This window comes from Asterias amurensis, chromosome 13 (assembly GCF_032118995.1).
Source record: "Asterias amurensis chromosome 13, ASM3211899v1".
NCBI classification, from domain to species: domain Eukaryota; kingdom Metazoa; phylum Echinodermata; class Asteroidea; order Forcipulatida; family Asteriidae; genus Asterias; species Asterias amurensis.
The window spans coordinates 12,353,296-12,379,987 of NC_092660.1; the positions used below are offsets into that span (position 1 = coordinate 12,353,296).

At 37.5% G+C, this 26,692-nt stretch overlaps 1 protein-coding gene across 2 annotated transcripts in view; it reads right to left on the reverse strand.

Moving 5' to 3' along the window:
• Nucleotides 1-26,692, reverse strand: part of LOC139945725 (3',5'-cyclic-AMP phosphodiesterase 4C-like) — a 126,022-nt gene that overhangs the window by 88,453 nt on the left and 10,877 nt on the right. The window contains exon 1 of one of the 2 annotated variants that reach the window (XM_071943098.1): nt 7,337-7,639. The exons of the other annotated variant lie outside the window; for it this stretch is intronic. Within the exon in view, the coding sequence (XP_071799199.1) occupies nt 7,337-7,404 (68 nt within the window). The 5' untranslated portion in view covers nt 7,405-7,639. Of the gene's footprint in view, nt 1-7,336; nt 7,640-26,692 lie in introns of those variants that run through there. 2 annotated transcript variants of the gene reach the window in all.

The window sequence follows — 26,692 nt, forward strand, 5'->3', positions numbered from 1 at the left end:
TTTAGATTGAATAAAAATGAGTTTCCCCACAAACCATTGAATCATATTCCTTTCAACCAATTTAATTACAAGCCTACTTTAAAATCATCCACAGGACTGTTCGATCAAACTTTGGTCACAGACAACCAACAAGAAACGTACATGACCAGCGAGTAAAACAGAGAAACAAAAATCGATACGGGATAGAAGAAAAAAGCGACTAAACATCGGACAGAGAGGATTTCTGCAAGTAATGTACGGGAGGCAACGTGTAGTTGATGTTTTTCTTAGGAGATCTGAAGTGCATTGCCTCCGCTCAAAACATTCGCCTGTGAGCATTTGTGGTATGTGCAGGCAATAATAAATTGGGCGATGCATCGTTGAGCTCGCCTCGCTGAACATACAACGGTGAGCGAGTCACAAATTTTGCAATAGCCGTTTTTGTTTAAACATACATGTATGTATACTTGCTCTCAGATTATGGCTCTTGTCTATTCCAATGGAGAATCATAGAGAAGACACCACTTGCAAAATTCACATGGGTCCCATTCACTTAAATCATGTACTTGATTTTTTTAAAACAATTTTCAGGCAAAAACCTTTCAAAGGAAAAACTGCACCCTCAATCCATCATTGACTATTGGTGAGAAGGTCATGTTGTTATGTTGATTTCTTCAGATTGTATTGTATGAAGGAGTTTCTGGAAGGTAAATGTCTTTGTGGTTAAAGTTACATTGGCACTTTCAAAATTTTAATGTGTATGTAGTTGCTGGGCACCTCTGAAAAACAGTGTTTCACTGAGAGGTTTCCCCAGGGTAAAGAAGAAATAAATAAATAAATAAATAAATAAATACAATCTGGGATCGGTCGATGAAAAAATCCTGCCGAACCACACAAGCATGTAGCAAGGAGAACCGAGAAAAACCAAATAAGATATGCCAGCTAAAACAGACTACAAGTGGGCAACTGGAAAGGAAAGATTCAAATTTCCTTCCACAGATCGATGTACACTTTTTGCCTGCCTGAATTTGACCCCTAAAGAGACTTGATTGACCAGAATGAGTCACCTCCTCCATACACATTCATAATTTCTTGTCTTTACGTAGCCTGAGCACCGAACAGCACCACATCTTTAACGAGCCATGCTCTTCAACTGTGGCCCATGGTGAAAAAATACTTACAAGCAAAGCAAAACGCAATTAAATTTTATAATAATTCCTCTAACACTGAAATAATTTAATATTTTCTATAGTTGGTGTTCAGTCAGTCTTAGGTAGCATCAGTTTATCAAACGCGAGTGGAAGAAATAATTTCTTTCCAAATTAAATTTTCTGGAATAATATTTGTTTTTGCTTGAAAGGTTTATGTTTGGAGATTTTTTTTACAAAAAGAGACGTGATGTAACTACTGGCTTTTTTACTGATAAAATATTTCCATGATGCAAAAAATTAGCTGAGTAATGCAAATAATAAATGATAAGAAACAGTACAGTAATTATCAAGAAAAATTAAGATTAGTTTCAGTCTGAAAGCTCACTGATTCTAAAGTTCAAACCAGTTACCAATCCTCCAGAGAAATATTTCCCTCTCAAAGCTCACTGATTCTTAAGTTCATATACCAGTTACCAATCCTCCAGAGAAATATCTGTCTGAATCAGTGCTCAATAGAGTGGAAGAACCAGCATTGAAAGCTCCCTAGAATCAGGTTGTCTTCCCTCCCTACTTTTTTTTTCTCTTTTAAATTACCGCATTTGAAATAAACCTGATACAAACGTGCATGAAACCCGATACAATTTGGAACTGTGTTTTCCTTTTTCCACCAAAGCATGAACATTTAAACGTTTATTTTTCACAGGGTGAAACAGTTCTTTGAAGACAAAGTGCCGAATAAGTAATCATGGTGAAACAAAGATGAGTTTCAATCTATTAACTCAGGGACTATGAAGTTCATAAAAGTACCAAGCCTTCAGAGACTATTTCCGTCGTAATTACTATCCAAGTTGTAAAAGTGAAGACTTAAAAATTGTCATTGCTGATTTTAATCGCTGAAATCATAGAGCAATGACATTGACAATGTGCACACCCGTGACATAACAACAATTCATTGTTTTCCCTCATAAATTAATTCACCATCAAAAGTTTACTCGTTGTAATGGAAAGTGTATTTACTCAAACCAGGAGATGGGGATCGAAAGTGTAATCGACTTAAAATAGAATGGGACTCCTCCAAAAATTATGTACTCTTCCTTTCAATAAAAAGAAATAAGCATAGTACAGATGCCTACCAAGAGAGCAGAAAAGAGAAATGAAGGGAAATACCAATAAGCAGAGAGCTTGAGATGGGAAGTCTATAAATTGTTTGTCAACCATTAGAAGGTAAATCCTACATGAAGTAATGCTTGTGTGGTTCTAACTGTGCATGCACTGCCTGATATGAGTGTAGACGATGAACCATCAGCTGTTTTACCCCCATTGAGTAAAATGCAAGTGACAAAGTCATTTACAAGAGGAGGCTTGTAAAATTAAGGAGCAAGTACAGTACATCAGTAAATATTGAAATGGCCGTAAAACTTGGGTATACATTATTGATGTGTTTAATTGGAAAACTTGTGTAATGTGGATTAAGTACATGCTTTAGGAAGAATCAGGCTACAATTGTGTACATTTAAAAAAAAAAAAAGGCAAAACTGCACCAATTTTATATTTGCGTTAGGACAAGAACAGTAAATAACAATCATTTTGAATGCCCTTAGCCAGTGCTTTTCTGAAAGATTTGCGAAAAGCCCCGTTACGTAATCACTCTCAAAACGTCATAGTTGGGAGCTCAAATTTTGAGGCATATTTGTGTGGATCATTGTATTCTACTTTAAAAACATCTTTCCAACCATATGCATTTTATAACAAACGGTTACAAATGCTTTTCAAAGACCAACTCGACCGATCCAAGGCAACGTGTTCCTTTGAGGTTTGTTCTACTATTTTTTTCATTGATGTGTTTTGAGGAATATCATTCTCAAAAAAAAATTCCTTCCGAGAACATCTGCCATAAAGAGGAGATGAGGCAAATATTTTTCTGCCAGAGTTGAAAGTCCAGCTGGTTACATGTTGACCTTTTGCTTTAGGCACACCCCCGTAATTTCTTTCACCAAAGAAAAACTCTGGTGACTTTCTTTCTAGAGAGGCCGTCTTATATTCTAGAAGGGCGAGCTGAGGCTGGTGTCAATTTCACCCCAGCAATTGCAAACATGTGAAGATTTAAGGTGAGACCAACACATCTCGTGACGTGACTTCCATGCAATTTTAAAGAGAAAGTACACTTACTGCTAAGTTTGTATAATACTCAGCGCCTTGAGTACCTTGTTGGTAGATGCCTGCGCTTTATAAAACTTTGATATTATTATTATTACTATATATTCTTTTAAGAAGAGAGGATCCACCCCAATCTTATAGTTTTCCATAAACACACTGAACAACCGCCTTTTGTACATTTGATAACAAGTCCCTTCGATACACTAAAGCCAATGTATGGGGGTCGTCCTGCCGATTTCTCCACCTTCTGCCCAGGTAGTAGTTTAAAAGCAATGCAGTTCTTTTCAGAACTAAGAAATCTCCTCAATTCTACTCAGGGGTAGTATAATATAAAACAAGACAAGTTCTCAAAAGCTCTCAATTTTTGTGGATAAACAGCAATATCTTTTTCCATAACCTCAGTACTTCGAAGTGAAATTTTTCTCAAAATGCATTTTACCACCCAAAGCTGCTGCAATTCTTACAAAGTGACAGGCCAGATACTTCACCGAGGCAACAAAGGCGATCGCCTCCCTTGCCTTGGTGCCCTTTAAAGGCTCCGGTAGAAACTTACAACTTTCTCATAGGATGCCCTTTACAAGGAGAAAATGCCTTGGTGCCCTTGCCCTTTCAGTAATGAAGCATACAGGCCTGCAGTAAGTTTTGATTGCTATTAAACTTAGAGTGATTACCAAACGTACACCTCCCCTTTAAGCCGAGGTGGCCGCATGACACTTTGAAAGACATGCCTTCTAAGCCATTTCTAATAGTAAGCAGACGAAACATGACGTGCGCAACGCCAGGTGCACCCTTGATCTCTAAAGTGTATACTGAAGATTCTCTTTGTCGGCACTCTATCTTTATTACAATCAGATTAGAGTTTTCAAACCAAACTAAATCCCGACTATTTTGAGTTTTTTATACTAATATTAAAGGAAAGTGTTCACATCGAAATAATACAACTAAACATACGAGATTTATAAGGCATTGCATGGTGATGTATCAAGGTAAATTTGGTATGCAGTATCACCATGTGTATACTTTGCTGTGTAGATTTTGTTGTGACAGTGGACACTATTGGTAATTGTCAAAGACTAGCCTTCACAGTTGGTGTATCTCAACATGTGCATAAAATAACAAACCTGTGAAAATTTGAGCTCAATCGGTCATCGAACTTGGCGATAACAATGAAAGAAAAAAACACCTTTGTCACACGAAGTTGTGTGCGTTTAGATGGTTGATTTCGAGACCTCAAGTTCTAAACCTGAGGTCTCGAAATCAAATTCCTGGAAAATTACTTCTTTCTCAAAAACTCTGGCCCATCAGAGGGAGCCGTTTCTCACAATGTGTTATACCATCAACCTCTCCCCATTACTCGTCACCAAGAAAGGTTTTATGCTAATAAATATTCTAAGAAATTACCAATAGTGTCCACTGCCTTTAATTTGCTATTTATTTGACTGCCGCGGAGTATATTTTTGGAATTTGTTTATGAACTGCTTATGAACTTCACTGCACTTTGTTTTAAAAAAAAGTATTTTGTGGTTACACAACTTCATAAACAATTGTTTGCTATTATTTCTTTAAAAGTATATATTTGTATACTTTTATGGTTTCACAACTTCATAAAGAATTGTTTGATATTATTTCTTTAAAAGTATATATTTGTATACTTTTGTTAGGATTCTCACAACATGTTTTGGGGAATATTTAATTAATTTATTTTTATGTGTTTGATTAGACATCCAACAACACAGCGCCTATAACAATATGACTAGGAAATGAGAAGAAATGTTCAGTTATAGATGTGGGAGGAAAAACCCCTATGGGCAAAACCAACGCAATCAGGTAAGAAAATGAAACTCAATCGAGGTGAGATTCGAACCAGGATCCACAGAGGTGAAAAGGTAGGCAAAGAAAACACTGAGCCAACATGATATTTTGTGTATAATGTGTATCAATCCTTAATCCTTTTTGGGGGGAAAAAAATATGCTAGACTGCCAAACTTGTTCATTTTTTAGGTCTTGCAATGTGAAAATACCTTTTCAGCTCTTTACACATCGACGCTTCTAAACATCTCAATACCTTCAACGATTGTTCCTCAAAATGGCTTTAGGTTTTGTTTGGTGTGTCTACCCCTCATTTGGAAAATTTTACACAGCAATAAATGTTTGATAGCAAAACAGCTCTTGCCTTCAATGAGCAGGATGGGGGGGGGGGATAAAGACAGGCTGAAAATTGAGAGTGATACAAATCAACTATCCATTTAGGAAATGGAAGCGCCGTCACTATGTAAAGCCAACCCTACGGGTGATGCTCTTAAATTGACAAGAAGGTTTTCAAGACATGATCCGAGAATAAATAACCACACAAAGTTGCGTGTGTCACTTACGATTGATTTAGATAAGAGATCATTAAGATAGAGAGAGAGGTCTCAAGTCCAAAGGTATCTTCTCTTGAGTTACAAAGCCAAACCGCCTCTGTCTCACAGTTCCTAAACTTCTTCCTTTGGGTTGGGAAGATGTACAGAGGCTGATTAGGCTTCCTGATAGTTTAATTTCGAAAGAAGGAAATGATAGCAATTTACCTAAATTTAAGACTTAAAGAGTGTTAATATTGCTTGAAGGCTATTTGTGTACTGTAGGAGACAGGATGTGGGAAAACGAAAGCATGGAATAATATTTTAGCTATCTTGATTGGGATGCATTTACGTCCGAACAATCAAGATAAAAATCCATATCAGGGCACAAATCAAAACAACTCTGACAATTTGATTTAGGAACGATTAGATTGAGGAAGAGTGGCATGAACAAACTTTATTTCTGCACAGAGGAGGATCCACATACTGTGTGGACTTGAAATCACCCACTGGACACCACTGACCAGTCATTTTAGCAGTGGGCTAGTAAATCACAATCAAACAAGTCCCGCTTAGTGTTTTTTACTAAACTTCTACTTAGCAAGCCGATATCAGGCCTGATACTTCAAGACTTCAAGGAGGAAACAAAGGCATTTGCCTCCATGCCCCCTGGTCATTGCCATGGTGCCCTTGTAATGCTCCAGGAGAAATTTAACATCTCCTCATATGGGGTGCCCTTTACCAAGGGGAAATGCCTTAGTGCCCCTGCCCTTTCAGAAAGGAAGCAGACAGGCCTGTTAGTACAAACCTACGTCTAAATTTTCAGCAAATATAAGAAGATGTTTGATCTTGTAATGTAAGCATATATTTGGTCTGGTATAATATACCAGCTATAAAGACCTGTGTTTCAGTGAAAAGTTAAGCCCCAACAAATAGTCAGCAAGCCACCATTAGCATCTTACATTTAGGGATATTTTGTAAAACAAAAGGGGAGGTATTTATAATTACATTCAGCACAATAGGGGAAAGGTTTCCACAATCATCAGGGAGATGTTTAAAATTTGTTTCTGCAGAATCAGAGAGTGTTGGCATCTCTCTTCAGAAAATATGAAAAGGTTGGATTTTATCTGCAGGGAATTTTTCCGCAGAATCAGTAGAGAGAATGCAGATGCCATAATTTAACTACTGTTTATTTAATGTCAAAACACCAGCAAGAACCACCAGGCAGAAGGTATACCAGCAAGAGAAACATAGCTATGAGTTTAACGACCCTAGGTGCATTTCATTATCTTGTTGTATAATTATCACAAAGACAGTGTATATTGTTTTGCGTTTAACAAGTCACAACATTTTAGAGTTTTACTTATTTAGGATCTCCAACCGGCATTATCTTCACACATACATTCCCGACAGAGGAATGGAGTGTCAGCTAAATATATAAAACAAAAATATTTTGATCAAAATACTTTATAGAGTTACAACCTGCACACAAGGTAAATGAAAGGACACACACTAATATTTAAATAAACACATCAGCAGACTGATAAGTTGGTACAGGTTAGAATCCCTACAAAGGCATCTCCTGATTGGGGGGGGGGGGAGGGTACTCATTTAGCGTTTCAAAAAGAAAAAAGTAACTTTCATTATAAACTAAATGAAAAGAAGTAAATGATAAAAACAAAGAGAGAGGAATAAATAAAAGTTGCTTACAGCTGTGCCTTGAATCGAGCTCTTAGAATAGCTTGTTGCAAATCCAACGATGGGCGATCGCAATCCATGACATCGAATGTTGCACACGGACGCTATGAGACGCTCCAAATACCCCTAATCTCACTAGCGTTTAAAGGCTTGGGCGAAAAAGCAGCTCCAACTGCCTGCTACATCAAGTCCTTATTCCTTCCCCCGATAAACAAACCAAGGCGTCGTGGCCAGAGACCCAAATTGTATTAGCCGGTAGCGAGCCTAAAAAAACCAATGCTAGCAGACGCTAGAGCTATATCTGGCTCACCAAGGTGTGTATAATTTTATTACGTCAGTTGATGCCCCTATGTGATATCACTCATGGCTGAACATGCACTGCACACAGTCAAAGACGACCAGCCAGGGCCAGTACACAACCAAGGGCCAATACCCAAGCCATGGACTTTGTGTCTGAGTATTGATAAAAAACAGATGAGGTATTTTCTTAAGCTTTGTTATTAACCACCATTGGACAATATTTCATAAAGTGGTCCCCGATCTACTTATTTATTTTAAAGGGGCGCTCGGTGGAGTTTTTCCTCCCTATGACCCGAGTACATATTTACGGTAAATATACATTGCATGGGGGTTGGTGACGTCTGGGTACGTTGCACAGTAAATACCGAGCCTGGTTGCCGTAATGCAACATATACTGGTAGAAGATGAGGTTACGTGATTGCATATGCATTGTGATGAAGCTAAGGTGAAATTAAGCCCAGCGAGAGCAACATGGAAGATTCCATTATAGCTCCCAGGGGAGGTTTTGTAGACTAAGTGGGTTTTTACCAACTATCCTTATGGGGAAAGTAGAACAGCATTGAATTATTATTAACCCCTAGGTTTTCTTAGAATGTTATCATCTCAATGAATGATAATTTGTCTTTGCTTTTGATTTTCTCCAACAAATCCTAATCTTAAAGGTCTCTCTCAACATGGAGCTATACAAGTGCTCTCACATAACATTTAAAGCAGTTAGAGGACTATATCTGTATCATGTTCACTTCAATTCAAAGCAACGTTCCACATACCGCTATGCACAAACCATCATCAAGAAAACAAAATTACAGTCAATCAAATGTGGAGGCACGTTCCAAAAAGCTGGACTGGTCAAGGAACAGCTTATAAAATGAAAGAAAACAACAGCTTTGCAATAGGCGAATAAATAAAAAACTAACACCTACAACAAGTAACAATAACAGTATGGGTTTACGTGTACTAGCAACAGAAGATGAGATATAATAAAAAGGTTAATACACTATGTATAGCTTTCTTTTTGACTCAAGGCTCACAGATTTTTAAATGTTTTGTAAATTTTATTTCAACCATTAGAACGCTTCTCAAATCTTAGTTCAAAATATAAAATTCTGACCTTGATCTATGATCAAATAGAATCTCATTGCCAACAACCATGCTGCAAATTTCCTGAGAAGAACATCATGCTGCTGATGATACCGTGGCATAACTTGTTTATTATTTACAATTAAGTATTGAAACTATGTTTACGTTTTCATCTCTCTCATTCAAGAACCACCACAGGAAAATTAAGCACTCAGCGAGACCAACCTCAGAGAGATATACATGGGTTTTCCATAGCCTTGATCAAGGCATTGGAGTTTTCTTTTCTTTTTGACTAATTGGTTGTTGGTTTAGTTTGTATTCTCCTCTTGTTTTTTCACTATTGTGCTATCCCCACCCAACCTTAGTGCAGTCTCTATGAGACTTTATGGGAGTGTCATTGCATTTTACACTGTAGAACAATGGACCCCAAAGGGAATTCTTTGTTCTTTCAACCTGGACCCCACAAGGGAACTTTTAACAAAAGGGAATAATAGAACAACAACAGTTGTACCCCACAAACTGAATCCATAGGGTTGCGGTCACATGCATGTGTATATGAACATGTACATGCAGTGCGTGCATGGTGTGACGTGTATACGTGGACTCTCTGATGGCCACCGTATGCGGACACTAATACAAGTCGCAGTAGTAAGAGTGTCATACTCCATATGTGATGTGATACACAAGGTATGCACAGTGTACAAATAGGACTACATGTGGGTTTATGGCATCTTTTTCAGAGTGAAAACTCCGATTTATCGCCTTTAACAATAGGGTTTCCAATGTGCTAAATAACTGTCAGATAAAAGTTCAATCCACTTTGCCTAAAGTGCGTCCTCAACTGACAGCAGATCGAATAAACAAACAATCCAGTGACTCTGCAGATGACACAAGGCTCAGTGATCAGCTAAATATTTGACTTATTCAAAAACAAATATTGAGATAATTAAAAGCGATCAGTGCACAGTCAGATGATGGACCCTATTTACACTACATCCAGAATGGTGGACAGATCCGGATCTGACTATAAAATATCTCAAATATAAAACACCAAAAGACCAAGAAAGGCAAATGCAATTCTCATGAGTGGGATAAACAATTAATGTGCAGTTGAGCCCTTGATGTTTTGGGGTGATATTTTACAACCTTTTGCAGCTCATCTTTATCCTCTTCCACAAAAATTATTTAAAGGAACGTTACAGAATTGGCAAGAAACAAAAATCGTGAAGATCACAGATTTACATGAAACTTACACGGTCTAATGATGATGATAGTAGAAAACATCCCTTGAAATATTTATGTCTGAAATTTCATATTTGATGAGAAATAAATAATCTAAGTTTGCGTTTGGAGTTTATGGCTCAGTGAGCGGTTTATTCATTTTTGTTTTGCAATCGATGCTTTGCAAAATTTGTTATCGGTTTAACTATTCTCTCGTGACCCAGTTGGCCGATTGATCTCGAACTTCTACAGGTTTGTCATTTAATGTATATGGTGGATTACATAAAGTGTTTACACTGCTAGCAAAACCAATTCTGTAATGTTTCTTTAATACAATGATCAACAACGGGGAGGGGTTGATTAAAGAGCATGATTAATTAAAGGAACACGTTGCCTTGGATCGGTCGAGTTGGTCTTTGTAAAGCGTTTGTAACCGTTTTTTATAAAATGCATATGGGTAGAAAGATGTTGAAAAAGTAGAATACAATGATCCACACAAACATGCCTCGAAATTGCGTGGTTTTCCTTTTACCTCGTTGACTAACACGTCGGCCATTTATGGGGGTCAAAATTTTGACTCCCATAAATGGCCGACCATGTTAGTTCGCACAGTAGAAGGAAAACCACGCAATTTCGGGGCAAACTTGTGTGGATCATTGTATTCTACTTTTAAAACATCTTTCCAACCATATGAATTTTTAAAAAATGGTTACAAACGCTTTTGTTTTGACCAACTCGTCCAATCCAAGGCAACGTGTTCCTTTAAGGGTAGATTAGACATTCATCTATGGACTAAACGACAGAGAGAAATTGCTGCCAGGCCCTGTGAGCTCTAGCCATACAACCTGGATTAAACAGAAGATCACAAAACATAGTAAATGGTCTGACATTTAGACCTAGCAGGACGAGCCTTTCTGAAAGGCTAAATATATAAGATCAGCACAACATATTTAGTGATGAGTAAACGATTGCCTCCTTGGCCTTTGGTTTTGGCCTTGGTGCCTCTTTAGAAAATAAATCCTGAAGGGAAATGGAAATGGCCTTGCCCCCTCATATCTCAAACTCTAACACTGAAATAGAGATTTAGCATTAAGTGGGGGAGGTTTGACAAAACTGCTCCGGATTTGCAATATTATCTCAAAAACGCTAGCACCATCTAAAATGAATAATTAGCTTTATTGTTTATATTTACACATAGGATTAAAAGGAACGATCGGTTCCAAAAACCAAAGGTAGAAGATGTTCCTTTTAAACTTAAGACAAGGGACAAGGTCAATGAGAAATATTCTTTATCACATTGCTGCAGTACTAACCCCCACATATATCTATAAATCCAGTACAAATTGTAAACAAATCTTAAAAATTGGATACTATTATCCTCTTCGCCTGGTGATGAAACTTCTTGAAAAATTGAATGAGAAAATAGATTTAGCTGTTGTAGACAACTTACCACCCAGACGGACTAATGGTATAAATGCAAAAAAAAAGTTAAAATGTCCTGACGTTTCTACCCTAGCAGAGTCTTTCTCGAAGGCTAAAATAGAATGTCACAATTCCAACAACATGTTTGATCAAAACAAGATCAGAGTCTTCATTCTATGATAATGGCATGTTCCTTGTCAATAAACAAAATCTGAAGGCCAAAGTGGGTACATGAAGAAATCCTGGCAAATCACGAGCCTGCCAGTGCCATGAATGTTATTTCAATATTTCCATTATCACAAACCAATTAAGAAGGACTTAAAGACACTGGACACATTTGGCTATAGTCAAAGACCAGTATTCTCACTTGGTGCAACCTTTAAACATATAAAATAAAAAACCTCTGACAATTTCAACTCAATTAAAGACACTGGACACTATTGGTAATTTCAAAGGCCAGTTTTCTCACTTGGTGTACCTCAACATATATATGCATAAAATAACAAACCTGTGAAAATTTGGGCTTATTTGGTCGTCGAAGTTGCAATATAATAATGAAAGTAAAAAAAAGAAACCTTGTCACACAAAGTTGTGTGCTTTCAGATGCTTGATTTCATGACCTCAAATCTAATTCTGAGGTCTCAAAATTTAATTCGTGGGAAATTACTTCTTTCTCGAAAACTATCGTTACTTCAGAGGGAGCCGTTTCTCACAATGTTTTATACTATCATTAGCTCTCCATTACTCATTACCAAGTAAGGTTTTATGCTAATAATTATTTTGAGTGATTACCAACAGTGCCCACTGCCTTTAAGTTGCAAGGGAATTATTACTACCATTGTTGCACAAAGTGTGATTTCAGATGCCTAAAAGAGGCTCAGGACTAGCTGAAGTCTTTTAATATTTGAGTGAGAAACTATCTTTCTCAAAAACTTTGTTACTTCAGAGGGAGCCATTTCTCACAATATTTTATACCCTCAACAGCTCTCAATAGCTCAATACCAAGTAAGTTTTTATTAATCATTATTTTGAGTAATGACCAATAGTGTCCAGAGGCGTTAAAATTTAAAGGATGGGAAAATGCAAATGGAGAAGTGATAATATAACACGAAGTGCTAGTAGTGCCACTGACTTTGGGTTTACGGAGATTGATGCATTTGGACCTGCATTATATTGCATCTAATTGAGTGTAAATAATGGCCCTATGTGTGTGTAATTTAATTAGAGTAACTTAATTTATTTTGCAGATGTGTGCATGGGGTTGATTCTTGGGTGTCGCTGGATATTAACATTGAATTTGTGCCTGACGCAAATGTCTGAATTAACAGTTATAATGATATTCATTTGAATATTCAAGCTTGTATTAGGGATGCAGGAGTACTGTAGCTGGCATAATGTGAAGAGAGTATCAAAGGGTCTCCAGAAAGTAACACTTGTTGAGTATGAAGGGCAAAATATGCATTTGGTTTTTGGGACTGTTTGGTTGTTTTAATCATGTAATTGTAAATTTATCAATAAAACTAACCTGTAAAAATTTCATTTTAAAAAGGTAGCATTTTTGAGAAATTGCTGAAAATCTGTAGCAGTAATTAGAGTACCACTTGGAGAAACTTTTCATGCAGAAACTCTTCTCAAATATAATTTTTTTTAAATCTCTCTCTCTCTCTCTCTCTAAACAGTGCTCCTTCGAAGGGAATCTTTTCTCAAAACAGTTCTACATTATTAACAGCTGAAGTGCTTCTTACGGTCATTAAATTATGGAGTAATTGCCAAAGGTATACCCTCCCAGTTCATGTTCCAAACCACCTTAAAGGCAGTGGACACTATTGGTAATTACTCAAAATAATTATTAGCATAAAACCTTACTTGGTGACAAGTAATGTGGAGCTCTGAAGTAACATAGTTTTCGAGAAAGAAGCAATTTTCCATGAATTTGATTTTGAGACCTCAGAATTAGAATTTGAGGTCTCGAAATCAAGCATCTGAAAGCACACAACTTCAAGTGACAAGGTTTGTTTTGTTCTTTCACTATTATCTCGCAACTTCGACAACCAATTGAGCTCAAATTACATGTATCACAGGTTTGTTATTCTATGCATGTTGAGATACACACAGTGAGAAGACTGGTCTTTGACAATTACCATAGTGTCCAGTGTCTTTAAAAGTTTGATGTCAAACCCCCGTGTTTTCCATTTCTATAGAAAAGTATTTCTATGTAGCATGCTAAACATCACGCACAAGATAAGAGAGAAAAAGTGGACAGGGGGGGGGGGGCAGATTGGACTACAAGACATTTCAGCAGCATAAGTTGAAAATATAAAATGGAATTGGACTGGTCAAATCTGTCATAGAACAGACAATATGAAGAGAAGGAGTAAAGGATGCTGCCGTCGATTTCACAAAACTCTTCCTAACTTAAGACTAATCTTAGGACTTAGGACGAGTCCCAACCCTGCACTGTAGCATGCACACCTTAAAATTAATCCTAAGTTCGGAAGAGTTACTCGTACTAACTCGAGATAAGACGAGTCCTAACTCTTTGTGAAATCGACGGCTAGAGAGATAAATTGCACCAGTACAATAATAATTTGTACCATAAAACTCAGGAATATAGACACTCGACGATGTCATGCTGAGGCCTCATTCATCCTGCCGTGGGTTGACAACGGCTGAAAATACATTGTAGCTTGCAATTGTTTTGATTCACAATAAATCTAATTACAAATAATTAAAAACCCTGGCCTGCTTGTTATACTGTGATGATGGACAATGTACACACCCCCCCCCCCCAAAAAAAAAGGAAAAACACCCAAAACCCAAACCCAAGAAATTTATTTCTTTGGTTTTATATTTGCAATTATCAAGCAAGTCTATGTTGATGTCATGCCATGATGCACACGATTCCATTGATTTGTAATAATTAATGCTTGAATAATTTACGCTGCAGGCAGGATACATGTATATTGTACTGAACCACAAATGCCAAGGTTTGTGGCGTCTTAAATTCATAATCTGATACAGCCCTTATTGCATTCTAAGAAATTTCAATAAAAAGTTGCATGTAATTTCTTCTTGGTTAAATAAAAACATATGAAAAAAAAAATAATCATAAAAAGCATATAATTCACTGAAATTTGAGTGATATTGTACCAAAACAAGTTTCCATGGTAGTATGAAATGAAACGCCGACTTCAATTCTGTTATTTGTTCAAATGTAACTGCTGTAGTTTCTCTACCCCCCCCCCCCCCAAGGACAAACAACAACAACAACAACAAAGACATCTAGAAAGTTTCTGTAGAGTTGCTATAAAGGAACAAACCACTATTACAATCACAATTTCTCCAACATATTCTTCCTGCACTGCACATCAGCACAAACGGAATAATTCATGAATGATTGTTCTTGTGAAGGTTACAATATTTATGGGAATCCATATGACATGTGAGGTCTAACTCAAGGAGTTTAAATGTGAAATGTGGGTGAATTCAGAAAGAAGAAAACAATTTCATCCAAGAGTTGGAAAATCAGAAGTCTATTATTGGAAACATTTGAAGGGCTACCAAGGCCAATCCAAGGGATAACAGATGCCTTCATGTAATTCGAAGACTGAAGTTGAAGTAGCCTGGAAGGCCAGATTAAATGTAACACTGTAAAATCAACACTTATTAGTCTGAGTCAAATTGACAGCGCAGGCAAGATTATAATAATAATAATAATAACAAATTCTTATATAGCGCATTTCACAATAACCATATCAATGCTCTTTACATTAGTGCCCTGGTCATGGGGCCAATAACATCCCTGTAATGTTTCTCAGCTCCCTTGGGAGTATACAGCCCTGAGCTGCCTGTAAGGTGGCTTTTTCATACACAATATCAACCTCTACCCTCGCAGGTACCCATTTATGCCCCTGTTGGGTGAAGAGAAGCAATTATAGTAAAGTATCTTGCTCAAGGACACAAGTGTCACGACCGCGATTCGAACCCACACTCCGGTGAATCAGCACCAGAACTTGAATTCGATGCTCTTAACCACTCGGCCATGACACTCTAAGATTGCTCAAGAACATTTAGATACCCATATGAAGCTATAGCTGCAGCCACCAAAGCCGTCAATTTTAGATGCATGGGCATTCTGTAAAAATAAATTTTACAAAGTATATCACTGCCATACTCCCCTGCTTAAACTGCCTCAGTGGTCTAGTGGTAAGACATCTGCTCTAGCAGTGCAAAGGTTGTGGGTTCGAATCTCACCTGATTTGCATGTGGATTTTTTTTCTTCACAGAACTCAGAGAAAGAACTGAGTATTTAATGCGTAAATACACTGTTTAAAGGTAAAAAAACAAAACCACTTCACCAGTCTTTACAGAGTAACTGACCTTGTACATTCTCATCAAGTGTTCTTTACAATCAGGCAAGACTTGAGTTGTGATTTTTGAGTATGAAATGAATACTGAGTATCAATGCTGTACAAGAGTCAAGTACTTTCATAAATATACCCAGTCATAGTTGAGTACAATTTCTTCACCTGATCACAGACAAATCAGTCTTGAATTGTACCAGTACAAGAATCAAGAAAGAGTCTGTTGCACAATACAGCTGTAGCATGGTATATTTTCAGGCCTCCGTGGTCTGTGCTTACATTATTGCAACATACAATAGTTCTAAAGCACTACTTGATTAGATTATTGAGTTGAGTACTGAATATTCAATACAGCAGTATTTCTAAAAATGAGTGTCCACTGCAGCATTGTTTTATGAGTATCATTTTAAATATTGCTTTAAGTGTATAGGGCTTAAGTATAATAAGTAAATGCTGCTACATTTATATCAGATAGTAAAATAGTAATAAACCGCAAAGGAAACTGAGTGGGTTTTGAACCAAAGACCAACAGGTTTAACAAGCTGGCGCTCCACTAAATGAGCTGTAAACAATAGTCTGTGCTTCTACAATTAACATCATTGAAGCATTTTGTCAACACCAACACAATATGGAGTAAAGTTAAAGGCAATGGACACTATTGACAATTACTCAAAACAACTATTAGCATAAGACTTCACTTGGTAACGAGTAGTGGGGAGAGGTTGATATTAAAAAACATTGTGAGAAACGGCTCCCTCTGAAGTGATGTAGTTTTCGAGAAATAAGTAATAAGCATCTGAAAGCACACAACTTCATGTGACAAGGGTGTTTTTCTTTCATACTTATCTCGCAACTCCGACAACCAGTCGAGCTCAAATTTTCACAGGTTTGTTAATTTATACACATGTTTAAATACACCAAGTGAGAAGACTGGTCTTTGACAATTACCAATAGTGTCCAGTGGCTTTTAACAATTTTATTACAGCTACTACTACCTAAAGTAAAGGGGAGCAGGACAAAAAATTACAGGAGTAGGAACTACTATTTCTTTTGAAAGAGGATGGAGTCGGCCTCATGATGATGATGATGAGGAAAACAACAATATCAATGTTGATTGCTTCCACATCCACTCAAGATTTAATTCCAACAAATCAGCAAATCCCACAGAAAGAATTAAGAAGAGTGGGGTGATGACAATAACAGTGTCGATCAACGAAGATTGGACATCAATGATCCGGATGGGCGAAAACTGTCACAAGAGGGCCCTGTTCTGGTTCTTACAGCTCTGATCTGATCAATAACCAACGACATTAACAGAATTATTCCACAGAGGGCAGTAGAGCATATCTCAAGCAGATCAGCTCTGTCAGCTCTGTAACGTGTGTTGATCAAGTGGTACGGTGTAGTGAATAACTTATATGCATCACGCAGCTTCCTTAGGCTAATATCACAGACACATGCTTTAATTTTCAAGGCACCCAACTAAACATCACCTACAAAATTAAAGCATGAAATTGATAAAACGGGCAGTACTGCATGCACAACCTTGAAGTAATACCATCGGATTAAATGTAAATCTCTAATGAGCTGTGGTGGTTCCGGAAATGTGGTTTACAACCTAACATCTTTATCAGTTATGCACTAACTGTCATCATTGAAGGAAAGGCTTTAAACTCTAAATGTTTCCCACCACACAAAATTTTCAAGTCCTACTTTGTTTCCTTATCTTTCTGACAAATTTAGTCCATACTTGTTGCAAAAATGTCTTAGGTTCTTCCCACCCACTGTTTATTTCGTCTTCATTTTCACAATTGTTGTCCATAATTGCAACCAAAAAACCCCAGAACAAAACATTCAATGTTGAAAAAACAACACACGGATTGGTCATCAAGTCAAGGATGATAGATTGTTCTGTCAACTTCACACCACGACACCTTGAGGAGGATATTAATAAGTGTGAAAGAGTAGTACATTGTACAAGAGAGGAGTCAAGTTGCACAAACCTCATTAACAGGTATGAAGAAGTCAAAGTGATATTTTGTACATGTATGTGTGACTTTACCAAGCTACAACCTACCCTGAATCAGGTGAGTTCGGTAGACTTCAAAATAACCCCTACAGCAATTGCCCAGGGGTCGATTTCACAAACTTAGGACTAGTCCTAGGAGATATAAAAACGCATGGCTAGTCCTAAGTTAGGACGAGACAAGACTAGTCCTAACTCTTTGTGAAATCCAACCCTGGGGTCGATTTCACAAAGAGTTAGGACTAGTCCTAACTTAGGACTAGTCCTAAGAGATATCATAAACGTACAGCTAGTCCTAAGTTAGGACGAATAACTCCTAAGTCGAGATAAGACTAGTCCTAACTCGTGTGAAATCCACCACTGGTGTCTTAGGTGCTTTTGCCATGGTGCCCTTTGCAAAGTTTCAATGCGAATTTACATTTTCCTCTTAGAAGTTAGTGCCCCTATCAAAGGGAAATTGCTGTGCCCCTTCAAGAGTGAAGTTCAAAGCCTACTTTGGCGAGGGGCTTCTGCCATTTGCAGCAGCAAATGTGTGAATTTGTCAAGCTTCAAAATACACTTGGCCATTTTAAGTCTAAATCAAACGACTCTGGCTATACTGTGCAATACAATCAATACAAAAAGTTTTATATACCGCCATTTCATCAAGACCACACCGGTTTCTGCCCTTTGCTGCAGCTATAATACTGAAGAATAGGGCTTTTCAACCATAGCCACTAACACGTTAATTCGCATATGGCTAATGAGATTGGATATCACAACAAGCTCATTCTCTATTGAATTAAGATGTCATCATATATATGATTTCAATTTAATAAGCCGACTTTACTCAATCACTCTGTCCTTAATAATCAATCAATCGTTAAATTTATCAGGCGCCAATCCAACGCTCGTTGTACAGTAAGCTCTCGAGAATAGTTCTGACAGTATTAAAAAGAAGTTCTGCACATGGACATTGAAGGAGGCTGTCTGGTATAGACGCTATGTATAACGTGAATCGCTACAGAGACGAAAAGGTCAGCTATTGTCCAATGATTTGCCTCAAACCGTCCAATGTTTTTTTTTCCTTTTTTTTTTTTTGCAATGTTCTTTTTTTTTTGCAAAGGGACTATTGTAGTCCTGTTGTAACACAGCAATAGAAAAGGCACACTCCCCCAACTGTGCTTAGGTCTACTTCTTTGAATGAAAAAACAAAAATAGAAGTTTGACACACCAACTAGTTATTATTAGACAGTTCTATTCACAGAAAAGAAATTGACCTTGTTAAAGGAACACGTTGCCTTGGATCGGACGAGTTGGTCAAAACAAAAGCGTTTGTAACCGTTTTTTTATAAAATGCATATGGTTGGAAAGATGTTTTAAAAGTAGAATACAATGATCCACACAAGTTTGCCTCGAAATTGCGTGGTTTTCCTTCTACTGTGCGAACTAACATGGTCGGCCATTTATGGGGGTCAAAATTTTGACCCCCATAAATGGCCGACGTGTTAGTCGACGAGGTAAAAGGAAAACTACGCAATTTCGAGGCATGTTTGTGTGAATCATTGTATTCTACTTTTACAACATCTTTCTACCCATATGCATTTTATAAAAAACGGTTACAAAGACCAACTCGACCGATCCAAGGCAACGTGTTCCTTTAATGTCACAAATGCAAGTCATGCCGAGAGATAATAGAAGGCAGTGAACCATTTGGTCTATCGTTTTTTGCACAGCTATTTTTAGCAGCATAACATATGTAGCGTTTTGGTATACATGTTTTCTTGTACATATACAATGGACAAAGTTTCAGCTATGATTTGGTAAAAGGCTGTCCAAATGTGGTGGAAATGAAAACACTGTGTGTCTGAAATTTTCGCTTACAATACATTTGACAGATAAAACAGGGTGTCCAAAAGACAGGAAGGCCCTACAATGTATTTGTAGGCCTAATACGACAAGTCTCAGCGTATCTTAGTGACACTTATGTTTTTTAATGAGCGCCAACTTTGCTCTTTTGTTGGAGCTCCTGGTTCTTGATGAGAGCCATGACACACATATATAAATCTGAAGAGCCTACAATGTAAGATACCTTCTTATTTATTTCATCGTCTGATGAGACCTTCTTATTTATTTCATCATAACTTGTTCTAAATGTCCACGAAAGCCTTGCAGTCCTAAGCTGTGTGTGGCTCAGTCACGCAAGCGACTTATTTTACACACGATCTGACTGCTGTAGGGTAACAGTGGTCATGCAAGCATGGCAATTATCACGACCAATTCCCCGCTTCAAAAAAACACCTTGATCACTGGTCAAAACAAGGAATTTCAAAAGCTGGAGCAACAACCTTGTTCAAGTGGGTTTTGCAAGCAGTGTTTAATAAACGTGTTTTATTCCTGTTAGCGAGGAGTAATCAAGTTTCGTCCTCATTGCGCTTCAATACTAAAACATCATAATCGCCACGGCAATATTGTCAGGCCAGAATATTCTAGAGCCAGAAGGTTTTGCCTGCAAGGATCAGAGAATGTGGGTTACCAAGAAGGGATGGAAAAGCGGAGCTTATTCTGATGTTAGTTTCAAAGTGTAGAAGGGTTGCAAGATATTAGATAACGATTTTGTTTTACGTTATGCATGCTTTTACCTGAGCGGGGCTTAAATTTGGAGTGGAAACTGACAAGACCGACGCGCAAAATGTTAACTGGACCTGAATCAAAATGAGAAAAAACTTCCTAACAGTGTAGCATCAATTTAAAGACACTGGGCACTATTGGTAATTGTCAAAGACCAGTCTTCTCACTTGGTGTGTCTCAACATTCAGCATAAAAAAAAAAAAGTGAAAATTTGAACTCAATTGGTCGTTGATGTTGCGAGATAATAGTGGAAAGAAAAAAACCCTTGTCACACGAAGTTGTGTGCTTTCAGATGCTTGATTTTGAGACCTCAAAATCTAATTCTGAGGTCTCAAAATCAAATTCGTGGAAAATTACTTATTTCTCGAGAACTACGTTACTTCAGAGGGAGCCGTTTCTCTTAATGTTTTATACCATCAACAGCTCTCCATTGCCTGTTACCAAGTAAGTTTTTATGCTAACAATTATTTTGAGTAATTACCAATAGTGTCCACGGCCTAAAAGTATTTTTATTTGAACATGTACTAACACATGCAAGAGAACATTTATTTCTTCTGATGAATACTTCAGAGCTGAATAAAATTTGGAAGGTTGTTTATCATCACTCAAAGTCAACACTTGAACATTATTCACAGAGAGTGATGTGTTATTGTTCAATTGAAACACACAAGACCGCTGGACCTGTCCAGTAATGACATTACTGGCCTGACACTAAAACTACGAGCCTCGTGCCTGTGGTCCAGAGTGAAAATCAAGTTCTGCTGAGGTGTCTTCCTTTTCCTTAGATGCATCTTCTCTACTTTGAATGTAAAAAGCTTTTCTTGGATGTTGACAATAAAGCTCCAGATAATTTTTGTAGCTTGATGTTATGCAAGGAGATATAGTATTTCAAAAGTACATGTACCTTGTCACTATAAGAAATCATGAAGTAACCATTACATCTGATGATCTGAAAACCTTTTCACAGAAAGCGTAAAATCAACAGAAAGGACAGAAAACTCATCTGCTACCATTATCAACTCGTTCCTAGCCAAACATTACAACCTTGAAAACTACTCAAAGCTTTCGAGTAATATTACAAAAAAAAATTCTTTAATCTAATAAAGGAGATTGCTTTCCCTTCACGGCGGGCGGTGGACTCCAAAGTTCTATGGTACAGAGTCAAAGTAACGGATCCACCATTAAATGCATAGGCTTAATTTACAGCAAAAAACAATTTCCGTGTGCGATCCTGCAACCTTGAATTCTCGACGATGCATACACGGTTTTGTTCCACCTATCGTAGCTACTGCAAATTCATGATGATGTAAGGGAATTCGTTGCCCTTGACGATGAGAGAATCTTCCCATGCTTAACAATGCACATGTTAAGCCATCTGCCAAATGCACGAAGCTTGAGAAATTTTCTGCTACTACCTAAACCTCATTTTTTATTTAGTCCCTCGCATTCACAGCATGAGATTCAACAAAAGTATGTTCACTTAGGGTTCTGTACGTACAATTTCATGGAGAGTTATCTCTTTCTTTCCTTCAGATAGATCAATCAAATCAACATGCGTTAAACTCAAACTACTTTAGATTGCGCTGTGATTTTTAATTAATGAAATGTAAATTTAACAAAAATGTACTCACCTGTTGAACACAAACATGTTACATGACCAATTGTAGAGTAGAAAGATGTCAAGGTAGAAACATCCACGATATGAAAAAAATACAGGGAAAACAAGTTTTAATTAACTGAAGGGATAAATCGACAGGTTTTACACCAAGGTATTACCATATTCGCATTGAGCCATTGACTGGAATGTTGATCAGGTGCTGGTACCTTTGTAAATTTTTAATGTTCCTACACATGTATCATTTAAATAATTCACTGTACCTTTATATATTTTATCGTAAATTCATCTGTATTTTAATTCAGCCTGCAGGCTGCAACATCAGGTTTTGAATAAACCAGTAACAATAATAATAATGATAATATATGTTAGGGGGATCATGTGTCAATCATGTCTTACGAGAAACAATTGCTCTTCTAAGGGCCTGTATTTTCATGCTCAACATTTCGATGACAGTGCTCAAAGTGTCTTCAAGAGCCTCTCCCTCATCCAAGATGAGATTGTAACATACAACATCATGAGGAATTATTAAACAGTATCCACTTCCATCAAGTCAAGCTGAAATCCTCAACCAAAACCATGCACCGATCTCTGCTACTGCACGTGCTATAGCTCAAATTTCCTCTGCCCGGAGGTGCCCAAAGGTACCCTAAAATCTTGGCAGTTCTTTCAGAATTCTCACCGTTTTTATTATTGATGAGGAGAGCGAAAACTGTTGATATCTTATTTCTGGAATCTAATCTCAATGTAGATTTAAAATGAACAAATTTGTCACTAATCAAATCAAATTCTCATTTATTAGGAATCATTGCTTTTGACTACACAAAGTTTACCTAAATAATTCAAAATGCACTTAGGGTTGGTTATTCCTCAATAGGATTTGATGATCCCGAGAGAGGGTTGGAAATATTTTCAGAGACCTAAAATATCACAATTCATCACATCAGTTGGGTTTGATTGGAATGGAAAAATAGGGGCAATATAATAACGAACTGTAAACCATCAGGGACAGGTTTCCCGAGGTGCAAGAAAACCATGCATAATGCCTCACTAATTTAAGTAAGTTTGGCTTCAGAAAAGAAATTAATGTTGTCACATACGCATGATCGAACTACTCAAGTAGTAATCACATAACTAAGATGCAAATGTAGCTTTCACATGAGCCCATCAAGAGAAAGTAGGTCAACCTCAACCTAATCTTCTATTCATGTATTTCAAACATACAATCTTCATTAAATAAACACGACCATTCTTTCATTCTACACGGGAAAACGGGAAATGTTAGCGGGAAAGATGCGAACGCAGGCCCCGTGGAGATGTCCAAGAAGAAATAAAACTGCAATAATTTATAAGCAAAGGAATGTGATGAGGGAAAATGATCTCCCTTGGTACTCGTTAAAAACACTCTCATCAGAAAATAATTGCCTGCCAAGACACTATGGATATGATGCTTCAACGCTCTGCCCTCACACTATAGAAGGTCATGCATGACTGGCTTGAGCACTCAAAAGTCAGAAAATCCTGGCGTGTACAGGGCCAATTTCAAGGTTCTGCTTACCGTAAGCAAAGAATCGGCGCGTACTGATGCAGGGAATTCTGTGCTTACGTCAAGCATATTTCACAGGTTAGCAGGGGATTTTGGCTAGCGGCGCGGCGTACTCCACGAGGCATTCTACGCTTACCCAGCTAGCGCAACAATTCAGCTTTACACGTATGCAGAAAATGGTGATCGTAAGCGCAGACTTCGACGGTAAACAGAGCCATGAAATTGGGCCCAGGTCACTATTTCATTCTAACTAATCAACGTTATAGCTATTGTTAACACAGAAATTGGCTAGTAAAGCATACATTGCAAGTATAAATGGTAACAAAATGTTTACAATATCTCAACAGATGTTGTGTCACTGGAAGCGGATTACAATTCAGGATACATCGTGATCTAGTGCTGGGCGAATAGTGAAATTTTGTTATTCGGATATCGCTGGCCAACTATCCGAAATTAACCGGATATTCAAATAGTTTTTTTCGCCGCTAGAGGGCACTATTTAAAAATAAAAAAATAAAAAAAATATTTAAAAAATATATTTGTTTGCCGCTAGAGGGCGCTGTTTGTTTGTGAATGAGATCTTATGGGCGGATTGATATTAGTTTTAGACAGTGTCACTCAGTTCATTCATAAAATGACCGGATCTAATTTAAAGATGGCGATTTGCTTTTTCTTTTGATCGTGATTGACTCTACGTGAAGGAAAACTTTTGTAATCTTTGAACAAAATACGTCGGAAATGTCATTGTTTTAACTCTTCACGGAGGTGAGCATAGTTAAATACTTAATTTATGCTGTTTTATGCTGTCTTAATAGAAGTTTCATAAGGATTCAGACAAAACATTCATATCAGTTGTCGCCCGACGTCCGCGGATATTCGGATATTAAAGAATATCCGGTTACTTGATTGTAATTACAGAACTATCCGGTTTATAAATAGGTATTCGCGCTCTATGCGGATATCCGGTTAAGAAAAAAAAGGCATTCGCGGCTACGGATAGGAAAACCTATTCGCCATTAACCGGATATTCGAATTATTCACGCAGGCCTAATCGTGATGATCTGTGTATGTTACCAACAAAAGTCATGCCATACATGTATGTATCTGATGTTGATATCAATAATATTGTCCACAAAGTTTGTAAAAGCAATGCAAGAGAATGCAAGAACTTGTTCCCAAAGAAATGTTAGATCTTGTTCTTAAGGTCACCAAGGACTTAAAGGTTCTTCTCTGCTGTTTTCCTTATATTACAGGGGAGATTTGTGATGTTAATAAGGAAGGCTTCCTTCTGACAGTCGGAAAGCGGAAAGCTTTCTTCTAAGAGGAGGAAAGCCTTCCGTTTAAAAGAGGATTTAACTTCAAAATCCAACTCCTAATACATATGATTAAAGCTTGAAGTCTTGACTTGCACTTCGCATTAAACACAAACTCCAATCTTAAATCCGCATCTTGGATTGGGTTTTACCAGATTGACTAAGGTTTCCCTCACAGCGTTTTTCATCGACAGAGTGCAACGCTTTGTCAATAACGGAAACATTATGTCGCAAGATTAGCGACATTGCCCAGCCATTTGCTCAGCCGAAAACACAAGTCCCTGAATCCTCGCTCTCAATGCTTAACAAAATGGGTTGCCACCTCAGGTAGCCAGAAGGACAGCTTGATCAATATGCTAACTTTGGACCTCCATGGGTCTACAGTTGCAAACCGTAGGTAAATAATGTGTTGTTTTACACCCGCCAGGCTTGAAATTGAAGAGTGATCGGGACAGGCAGCCGACAAAAAAGTTGTCCCCCTCGAAGACTGTCCATATGTCTTAGTATTTCCGCAGCTGCATGTCCGTGTGGAGATTAAGCACCTTAGTTCGCAACCTTAACTGAGTTACTGGGCGCCGTTTAGCTTTCACATTTCCCCCTAAAGTTATTACCATTTCTATATAACAAACAAAGTCTGGTGTTTTAAGTATGATAGACATCTGCCCTTTATATAAAAAAAAAAGAGTCTCCGATGAAGTTTTGATAATGAGTCAGAGTTTTGTTCCTCTAGTGTTTTTGCCAACAATTGTCATGGTTATAATAAGACCTTCACACCAACTAGCCACTAGCGGGCCCCAGGTAATTTAATTTACCACTAAGCACAAAACTTCAAAGACAATTTAACAACCTATCTGATGGCAAGGACAATTTGACCAATGGCAATTGCTGCAAACCAAATTCACAACTTAAATTAAGAGCAAACTTTCTGGGATAACGACTAAAGTCTTAAGGACTGACGGTGATTCAGAGATGCCAAACATACTGTAATCAAGTCATAGCTTTCTGTAATTTCCACAATTTCCTTCTGGGGGGAACAGCGACATGCATTACTAAATTGATTTCAAGTCCATATACTGCCAAAATTGGCAGCCAGAACAAACTAAAACTCTTGGCCTGTGGTTTTAAGATACGTTCGGAAAAATCCTGAGGTTCTACACGTCGATCATCGTCATTAGGGGGGAGGAATGTAGGGACGTTTATTTTTATTTATTTACTTTCAACTGCTTTGAATGTTGACTATAATTAAATCTCTTGATTGTATTTATATGATTATTAATTTTTTTGCAGTTTTAATGAGTGTGTTTTTGACTGGGAAAACACTTTTCATGTTTACATGATGAATAAATAAATCTAATTTAATCAATATCAGTATCCTGTAAGTCCTACCAGGATTCTCCCCAGGGCTTTTCAAAACTGTGGGGAATTCTGGACCAGAATTTGTAAATTCTTGGCCAAAGCATGCTGAAATTGTGCAAATCAGCCTGGTATGCTAGCTTGTGCATTGAGAGAACCCTGCATACATCTACAACACTGTAGGCTGAAGGTTTTGGCTTCAGGCTCCATTGCGTATGTGTGTAATTTAAAAAAAAAAACAAAAAAATATCAAATTTCTTCAATCAAAGGCATTTCTGAGACTGTAAAACATAAGAAAACCAGGCAGTCCTGGAATCATGTTTGATGTTCACACGTAAACCCTCCAAGGAAAAATGGTTCAATGTTTACCTAAGGGCCCATGGTGATCATTATAGCCATATCAATTATTCATAAAGTCATTAAATGAGCAGAGGCTGCCCAGGGAAGTGTGATATAAACAATATAAAAAGCTATCATCACAAAAGATGTGCCCTCCCTAAACTCTCAAGCTCGAGCAA